Source organism: Rattus norvegicus, chromosome 19 (assembly GCF_036323735.1).
Source record: "Rattus norvegicus strain BN/NHsdMcwi chromosome 19, GRCr8, whole genome shotgun sequence".
NCBI lineage: Eukaryota > Metazoa > Chordata > Mammalia > Rodentia > Muridae > Rattus > Rattus norvegicus.
The window spans coordinates 25409443-25419241 of record NC_086037.1 but is presented as its reverse complement, the minus strand read 5'-3'; the positions used below and the strand labels follow the sequence as shown (position 1 = coordinate 25419241).

The 9799-nt window shown below is 43.7% G+C and overlaps 1 protein-coding gene across 1 annotated transcript; it reads right to left on the bottom strand.

Moving 5' to 3' along the window:
* Nucleotides 1-2868: 2868 nt before the first annotated feature.
* On the bottom strand, nt 2869-5031 carry LOC134483287 (disks large homolog 5-like). Its single transcript, XM_063278579.1, has 3 exons — nt 4868-5031; nt 4078-4240; nt 2869-3362 (listed from the first exon to the last, which is right to left on the bottom strand). Exons 1-3 carry the CDS (start codon nt 4951-4953, stop codon nt 3333-3335), a joined length of 279 nt encoding a protein of 92 aa, XP_063134649.1. The 5' UTR covers nt 4954-5031; the 3' UTR covers nt 2869-3332.
* Nucleotides 5032-9799: the final 4768 nt, after the last annotated feature.

Genomic DNA, 9799 nt, shown 5'->3' with positions numbered 1-9799 from the left:
TCTTTTTTTGTATTTATAAATCTTCTAAAAGCCAGAAGGATCTAGAATTTAAAATTTTGCGGTCCAAGGCATTTCCAACAGGGGATTCTTGACCTAGGAGTATCCAGACCAGTTTTTATTGTGTGGGTACTTCATTCCCAGAACAGCTTATGTTTGACAAAGAGTTCCAAGGTGTGATGTCACTGGGCATCAGGCGGTGTCCCAAATAGCAGCACCGACTCAGGTTGTAATTTAGGCTGGAGAAACTTACTAGGACCCTGGTAATCCTAGCACCCTGGGGCCTCACATGTCCTTAGTCTGATCTAGTGATGAATCAACTGCTCTTGAGGGTGGATTGGAATTCTAGTCACTGTGAGGCAGGAGCATTAGTATCCTACAGCCACTCTGGGCTCCATAGGAAGACCCTGTTTCAATAGTAAAAGGGGTCACCTGCGAGTTCTTACTGTCTTCCCTGAGGCCTTCCTGCTGGAGTTAGAATAGCTGTCTCATCAAGTTGAAGTAGAGGGCAGAATGTTGGTGCCTTCTATAATGAGGACTAGTGACAGATAGTCTATGGAAATTCTAGAAAGATCTACAGGTATTTATGTCATGTGCATGGGAATTGCTGGCTTCCCTGTGTCCTTTGCCTTTAATTTGCAGTCCATGGGGCACCTGGGAATGTCCCCAAACCAGGCTGCAACCAGGGCTTGTCCCATGATTCTCACTTGCACTCAGTGCCTGCCTGATTGTCATAAGTCTGACAGAGCCACTGTATGCTCTCCTGACACCTGCAGAGAGCACTATATGGGACCCTACCATCCCCACACTGTCCATCAGTGTCTACAATGTCCCTATATGGCACTGAGATGATCTAAGCTGCTTCCGGCCTATGTGCTGCATCAGAATCTGACCATTCCTAATTTCCTCCTCTCACACCCACACTAGAAGCCCTGTACCCACACTAGCCCCAGCTGGCCTGTTGCCTACTGACATCTCATGGACTCTGCCCCAATCCCCTGCCCTGCCCTGCCCTGCCCTCACTCAGCTGACATTGTGGACATCTCAAGACAGTCACTGGACAATGGCTGACACACTTGTCTGGAGACTGGAAATGTTTCTCGATCTTGGAGAGGAAAGAAGGACCCTCCAACTACACTGTCCTCTAAGGAAGTTTATTCAGGTGAGGGATGACAGGGACTGTTTTGTCTCATGTCACACATGTCAGTAGAAAATATCCTAGGTATTGGATGGCGCTGTTAGCATTAACAGAACAAAGCACAGTGTTGGGAAGGATAATAAATTATGAGTCGGACTAGAAAACCCCAAGCCTCTTCCAGGTCCTAAGAGAGCAAAAAATACCACCAAACATAGCATTAATGTGATAGGTTGGTTAAATCTAGTTACTAGGTTCTAGTGTGATACCTATGACCCTTTTTGTGTCATGCTCAGCTTATAATGACTAGAGGACCTAAGCTTGAGAGTCACCAATGCCTCTCCCTTGCTTCTCCGGCTGCTGAGCATTGAAAAGCCCTAATGAGACAGTATCTGTTTGCAGACATACTGGATTATTTTTCTTCACTTTATCTCTCTGAGTCACCTCCACTCTCAGTAAGTCAGTTTAATTCCATAAATTGGAAATGAGTCATGTGGAAAATATACTTTCTCAATACAATCACAGATTTCCATGTAAAAGGTAAAACATGAACTATCCCACCTAAGCTCTGGGCTTGCACAGACGTGCTCTGAAAAGAAACATGTGTTCCCAGCTGCAGTCTGCATTCAATATGGATGCTCTTGAGGTCCTCCCTGACCTGCATAGATTAAGATAATTATCTTGCTTTCTATCAAAAGAATTCATTATGCCAAGTTGGCCTGTAGAAGGAGGCTAGTCTCTTCAGTATTTTATCAGATGTGCTTAATGTATATAATCATCGATAGTAAGTGAAAGATCTGTTTGGAATTGAAACTGAGTGAAGCTGGAGGGTGATCCTGAATGCACAATGAGCAGTGGAGGCACCAGAGCCCGGTGTGGATGCCTAGCAGGCTACCACATTGAGCAGGCACCGCTCAACCACCTGTACATACACATCTCCTGAGATCTCTCTCCTTAATGGGAGATGATGGCGTCCATCTAGTATAGCACATGCCCTGGAAGGACAAAAGCTACCTACAGGAGCTGTGGTGATGACTCCCAGGTTAGAGCATCTGCTGCTCTCTCAGAAGAACCACATGGTCCCTAACAATCATCTACAATGGGGAATGCTATTCCCTCTTTTGGATCATGAGGGAAATGCACTCAGGAGTGGCCCAGACATACATTTGAAAAAAAAAGATCCATTGAGTTACATGATAAAAATAAATATAATCAGCAACAATAAAAAACACAGCATATGAATGATCAAGTGAAACAGCACCTATAAAAACCTATTTCCCAAAATGACGTTGATGGTCATTATCTTTGTGGTTTAATACTAATGCTGTATTGTAAGAAAAACCGAGGCACATGGTTCTCCATTAGGATTATTCTATATTCCTTTGTGAGAGTTGTCATTTTTTCTGCAGCTCTACAGGCATGAGTGTGTGTTACTCAATATCTGGTGCACACAGTCAATAAGGAATGTGTGTTGTAGACTCATATAGACTAGGATGAGCAGAATACATGACAGCATGGATACAGTATGTCAGTGATTACATCATAAAGTGTGTGTCCATTAAAAAAGTCACATTATCCACACAAAAGACACTATCACCATGTGTACCCCTTGGTGGCTTTGAATTCCCTATTTACCCATGCTGCCTGGACCATGCAAAGATCCATACCCAGCTGTCAGTTCTAAGTCTACAGGAGTGGAAAGGACCCTTAAATAAGAAGGTCTTAAGAGTCAAGAGTTACAAATCAATTTTTATTCATAAGGAATACAATTTACAAAAAACAGGCATAAAATGAACAACTAAAATGGTATAAAAATGAAAAACAGTAACAAGAATATATAACTATGAAATAACAAAAAGAAAACTTCAATGAAAATCATAACCAAAAACATTTCTTAACAGCATTTTCTTAATGAACATTTAGAAACACAGTTGTAGTGCTGTTTCTCCTCTAGGAAAAGACATCAAGCAGTCCCCTCAGATGTCTCTCAAATGGTGTTGTCGGTATGAGAAAGGAGAAAGACCTCAACCAGACAGGCTGGCATACGGATACATAAATGTAGGGTCTCTAAACATTGAGGAAATTATCTGAGAAGAAGAATATTCACCCAAAAAAAGTATTTGACTGTGAGGATTGTCGTCACAGGGAACTCCTGAGAGAGAAACTCATTCCTCAGGGGGCTGTCTTCCTGGGATCCGTCCTATGCCATGTCTCCTGCAGTTCCTGAGACCTGGGAGGAGAAGGCAGCTATTAAGACACGGATTTGGTGGGGACACCCATACCAGCTGTCAAGTTGCTGCCTTCTGTCCCCTCAGCTGCATTGGACAGACAGCACTGATCTTTTCACTGAAATCATTGCTGATATCTATGCAGGCTGGGGAACATCACCAGCAACCCTCACAGTACTGTGGGAGAACAAGCTGCTCCTCAGACTCTACCAGTGCAAACCAAGAATGGGGAAATGGGGAGAGACCTAATTGGGGTGCAGGAAGAAAGGAGAAGGCCACATGATACCCAGAGCAAAGCCAATGACCAGGACTCATTTGCCATTTGCACTTGGTTCTTATCCCTACAAGGTGCTTCCAACCATCACATGACCCCTGCATGACCTTTGTCACACTACCAAGAACTCGTTCAAAACTCTTCATAGCATCCAATCTGTGATAGGGAGATGCAGTCATGTGATATGTTATTCCTCTGTCACCATTTCTGGACTGCAGTTTCAAAAAGGGCAGAGAAGTATAATTGCCCATAATTCAGTTTCTGAAGAGTGGTTAACATCCCAGAATACTTGTGCATAGACAGAGCAATGAATAACTCTATCACATGAGGTGGGTGACTGACTGGGTGTGGGGAGATTAGAAAGGTGATAGGGGAAACAAAGTTGTATCCAATAGGCAAATGGTATCAGACATTGTTAATCTGACTCAGCTGCTTGTTCCTACCACATTTTGCTGGGTCTGGAGGTTGCTGGTATTCTCCTGTTCGTCTTCATTATTCGGGTTCAACTCAAACAAATATCGCTGTAACTCCTTGCTCTCCTGCTTCAATGTGACCAACTTCTTCTTCATACATGCCTGGTCCATCAGGAGCCGGCTGTGCAGGTTGCTGGAAACACACTCTGCATAGTAAGATCCTGAAGCCTCTTCCTCCCATTCCAACTGCCAAATCCCACAAACTCCACCAGGACCCAGATACCCATAAAGACTTCATAGAATACATCTCCATACATGTATGGCTGCTGCACAAACAGCAAACGGCCAATCCAGGGAAAAATAAATTGTTTCTGTGACCCAAGCACTAATAAGAGTCCATGTCTGTCCAAAAGAACAAGGGATCTACAACTACCCATGAGAGCCCAATGCATCGGGGCAACATCAATTAGTAGGCGGCAAATAACCACAAGAGGACAGTAGAACCAAGGGAGGTCATGCTAACCATGTGGTCCACACATTGAGCTTTGTTAAACCTGGTATGACCCCAGAGGCCCAGGTCGGCCTAATAACACTCTGATGCCTGAATCAGTGTAGTTCTATCCAGAGCCTTCTAAAGATGCATAGACACTGTGGTGATAACTGACAGTCTCTTATGGAACTGAAACTGAGTCCAAAAGACCCACGGCACAGTGATATTTAAACAGCAGAAGACATGGACCCAGAGCTACAGGCTCTCCAGTCCAGAACAAAGAGAGGCGGGAATGGATATTCCACAAGTGATGGGCCCTTCTGACCATACCGATAGAAGTTAATCTCCTTCTTGAGCTCCTGAAATTTCTCACGATGTTCAATGTTCTTTGTGTCTAAGTTGTGCAGTAATGACATGACCTCTTTCTCCTTTATCTTCAAGTTTTCATAAAATGGATTTGGCCTGAAGTAGGGGCTGGCCCCAGGAAGATAGAACCCAATGAACATCGAGGTTTAGGATTATATGAACTCAGGCTGTGCCCTGTACTACCCCAGCCCTGTAAGGACACTTTCTGAATTCTACATATTTGGATCTTCTTCAGCTTCAGAAACTTGGAATTGTGTGCCCAGGACAACAGAAGCTAAGCACCCAGATAAAGGGTTCCCTGGCTCACTTTTTTCAATCAGGAGGGCTGGATCTGCATTCAAACCTCTTATGCTGTCCAGAGCCTAGGCCCCAGAGCTTACCCAACCACACACACCCACACACACAGACACACACACACACACACACAGACACACACACACACACATCCAGAAACCTCTGATTTCATTTTTCCTGTTGTGACAAGTGGAATGCTACAAGCCGAATAACTAATATTCTAGAGGCGGACAGTACACATAATTCTGGAGATGAGACCAGATATTGCCACAAACTTATAATCTGCCCAAGGCATACAAATGTATAGACAAATGTGACCACACAGGCAAAGAACTGTACTGTTGAAAGTGGGGCTTCCAAAATAAAGCACTTACACCTCCATGAAACTATTATACAAGTAAATCCTGAGGTCAAAAAACAGACCCCTAAATTCCAAGTGTGCAGGGACATAGAAACATCTAAAAGTTGTGCATATGCATGCAGACCTGTGCACACACAGACACACAAACTGGGACACACCCACAAGAAAAGAAAAGTAAACAGACTCAGAGAATGAGAAAGAGAGACAAATATGGAAAGAGCACAATGAGAATCAGTAGAAATGCATGCACCATTACTGTCTCAGAGTGTAAGGCACAGAGACAAGAAGGAGCAGGCCAGAGCCTCAGGCCTTCTAGTTAAGCATTGATATGAACAACCTGGGACCTGTCACCTAAGGCTGCTGCCAGGAGATGATAGCGTTCAGTCACCTTCCTAGCAAGTATAAACACTCTCCACAAACTCACAGCACCTAGAACCTTGCAAAACTACCACCTGTCAAGGGCTTTCCAATTGTACACTGGGAACTCATGCTCCAGTGACTTTATCCCTGAAATCTTCACTCAGATTGCAAGTTCAGATTTTTCAACAGGCAGAATCAGAGAGTCCATTTTCAATCTCACTCCTCAGTAAGGGTCAGGTTCTGAATCTCCTATCTATGGGAGATGAGGTTTAGAACAAGTTCGTTTGTTTGGAGCAATGCATACCTCTTGCTCATGGATCCACCTGTCACATAAAGGAGGCGATCTGTCAGCTCATTTCTCTCCTTGGTAGTTAGCTCCAGTTCTCTATTCAGCCTCTCCTCTTCCTCGTTGGCCTGCACCTTGTTTAGGACATTTTCAGGGGATGACGTCTGTCTGCAGGCCGCTGTAGGTAGAAGAACACAAGTGAACCCGCATGGGGTGAATGCATAGAGCATACACAGACCACAGTGAGGTCCAAACAGGAGAACATGCTTGGAAGCCAGTGTCACTGCAAGGAGTTTGGTCTATGTGTAAGAGGCATCCTAAGTGGATCACAGTTCCCCCACTACTATATAGAGACCAAGAGATGTAAGCAGCCAGGTGTTCCCTATGCCCGCCCACACAGGCTTACAAGTACCAGAGAGATGCCTTCTCCACGATTATTATCAGGTACGCAGGCTACAACCTGGTTTCAGGACCCTCACCCCTCTGGTTTCAGAAGTCAGATCATCAACTCAGCATCCACAATGACTTGATTGATCAGGGATACTCAGATATCCTACACTGTTACTCTAGTCCAATAACTTTGCATTAAAAAGTCATGTAGGGGGAGGACATGGTCAACAGATTTATTAATTCCCCCTACTGAAATGACAAATGCCCCAGAAGTGCCAATAGGTTACAGGCTCTTTCTCTACCTGCTCCATATAGTTTGGCTACTGTAGAAAAATATCTGCCACACAGAACCTCTAATATATGAAGGTAAGATTGGCCCCGTCAGCCAGAGGTAGTCAAAGGAGTTCTAAGAATATAAGGTCATGCCAGGAGCACCGTTCTCTCCCTCTTACTACTGTCAGATAGTCACTGAATTTAAAGAAGCAATGAAAGTGAAGTACATTGATGCCCTGTTTAATTCAGAAAAGTTATACCCTCCATGACTACTTATGGTGTTATTATATCAATTTAACATACCGAATGCACTGTAAAAGTAAAGACTAGAAGTTCACCCAATAATAGCATAGGCATTGCCATATCCTCCATGTGGTTATGGAGAAACTAATAATGTGAAAACCTTGACTTTCAGGAATTGTGATAATCATGGAATTCAATATCTGTGGAGATGTTCCAGTGGTTGTGGCCCATTGCTATAAAGGCCAGCTGAAGGCCCCCACACTCACCCCTGAGAGGAAGCTCAACATACACTGCCCAGAACTTACTCCACATTCCCCATGTCCTGTGTCCATCATTACCTTTAGGTTTCGTTTGCTTCACTCTAGACTCTTCTCTATCAACATCAACTCTCCCAAAGCGCCTGAGAAGACGGGCAAACATGCCTGTGGATATATCCTTTGGACACTAAGAGAAATAGTAGGGAATTGGTTGTCACAACGATACTGGTGACATCACAGGGATTCCAAGGTCTCTCTAGGAGACAATAGAATGTCCACGAAGGGCCGGCTGATGTCACGGAGAACAGACTTTGCCTCCCTGCTAATGTTCTCCCTGTACTGAGCAAAAGCTGATGTGCCCTTTTCAGGAGACTTCCCTGTGGCATAGCCACTGAGCACCACATGCTTCCAAAGCCAAATTTGGCTCTAGGCTTGATTGGAAAAACCTAAGTCATTGCTATGTATCTAAATGAGTGCTTCCTCCCCAATCCCTGCACAGAAATGTTTCATCCTACCTCAAATTCTCCTCAGTCAGCAATATTACCCATTAAAGATTACTGAGAAATCACACCAGTTACTATAAGTAGCCAAAGAGGTCTCCTGTCTCATCATGTGCAGGTGCATGAAATCACACCCAGAAATAGCCTGTCCGGTAGGTTGCAATGTGGGTGTGTGTTATAGGTACAACCTGAAGCTTTGTGCTTAACATTTGACAGTTGCCACCAGATTCCTTAGGAGAAAGAATTGCATTCATTATGGTCCTGGCAACAATGTGGTGATCTGTTAGCAGAGGAAACTGAAATATTGGATCCACCAGTGAATGCACCCTCAGGCTGAGTGTGGGGCTCTCCTCTCTGCACCTAAGTTACCAAAGCAGGATTGTTTACAGGCCTCTCTAAGCTATAACGTATGATTTCATCTGAAAAATAAAATAGTCAGCAGATGTGTGTGTGTGGGGGGGTGCAGCCAAAGGAGTAGGACAAGCCTAGAGACATAACTCAGTGGACAGAGTAAGAAACAAGCATCTTCACTCCTGTTTCATGGATCACCCCACAAAACACAAACGCATCTATCCTACTTAAAAAAAAAAAACCAAGTTATTTTATTGAATGCATACACTAATACTGTTTACAGTATTGGTAGCAAAGCTCAGATTTTGGGGGCAGATCCATGACTTGAACTATCTTCCTGACAACATATAAAACAATAAATAAATAAATAAATAAATAAATAAATAAATAAATAAGAAAAAACAGAAAAATAAAAAAAACACAAAAAGCACAAGCCTTTCATGTGAAGTTACAGAAGAGTGATCCAGTGGTCACTTCTGACCAGGCAATTTTAGCTATGACAGTGCATAGTGACCCTTAATTTGATGGGTCCTATATAAAGCTTTGTGCAATATTGTCATTTTAACCAACCTCATCCAGAACATACATAACAACACAGGATATGATCACAATGTCCTTGCTGTGTATCAAGTTATTTTTCTATGTCCTTGATTGTCAGGCATATTACAGCAACAATCTGAGATGGCTGGTAGACTTGGAAGAAAGTGGATATGAAAGATCCCCGTTTGATATCACTACAGCCATTTCTTACGAATGAGAATCTTTTAAGCTGACCCTCGCTTAGCCCCTACACATTAGACAATAGAACAGAAAGTACAGAAAGCACATTCCCACCCATTCTCTAGGAAGCTGCCGGACCATGAGAACAGAGGGTACAGAACATATTTACTGCAGGGCAATTAGAAGGCAGGAAACATCTCTGGGAAGCTGACTGACCACTATAGAAGTGAGATGTCCTGGGTACTGAATGTAGCTGTGCTATAGGCTGACATAGCTATAGCCTTGTCCTGGGAACTCCAGAAGAGAAACACCTGACAAGACAGATATCCTTGGTCCTTGTCCTGGGAACCCCAGGATAAGAAAACATATATCAAGTCAGATGTCCTTCGTACTGAAATAGCTGCATTGATGTGGTTACGGCCTTATCCCAGGAATTCCAGGACAAGAAACATCTACCTAGTTATCCTTGGCACGAAATAGCTGAGCTAAGGAAACTGTGTAATCTTAACTGACTATTTAAGCTGTATATTTCTGTTGTTTGAGGCTCCTCACATCCCTCCTGCGTGAGGACCGTGTCGAGCCCCAGTGCATTGGTATCCCAAAGTAAACCTCTTGTTTTTACATCAAGACTGAGTCCTGTGTGTTCATGGGGTGGTGATTGTCCTCAGGACTGGAGCGAGAGTCTCCTCTGTCTGAGGGTCTTTCAGATAAAGCTATAGTTGTGGGTTACACACCTCAGCTCTCATTGGCTAATGCTGTCCTCACAGTCCTTGGAGGCCCCTTTGTAAGACTACCTGTTGGAAAGTGGAAGCAGCTTTATTTGAGCTCAAAGTGAACCTGACGAGCAACGTAGAGAACAAG

What these genes read in the sequence shown, in the direction of transcription:
- LOC134483287 (XM_063278579.1), bottom strand. Translation starts at nt 4,953, where the DNA reads ATGTCATTACTGCACAACTTAGACACAAAGAACATTGAACATCGTGAG. An exon ending in AAGGAGATTAACTTCTATCG is followed by an intron (nt 4,241 to 4,867) that starts GTATGGTCAGAA and finishes GTGTGTTTCCAG; the next exon opens with CAACCTGCACAGCCGGCTCC. An exon ending in TCCAGACCCAGCAAAATGTG is followed by an intron (nt 3,363 to 4,077) that starts GTAGGAACAAGC and finishes TTCTCCTCCCAG; the next exon opens with GTCTCAGGAACTGCAGGAGA.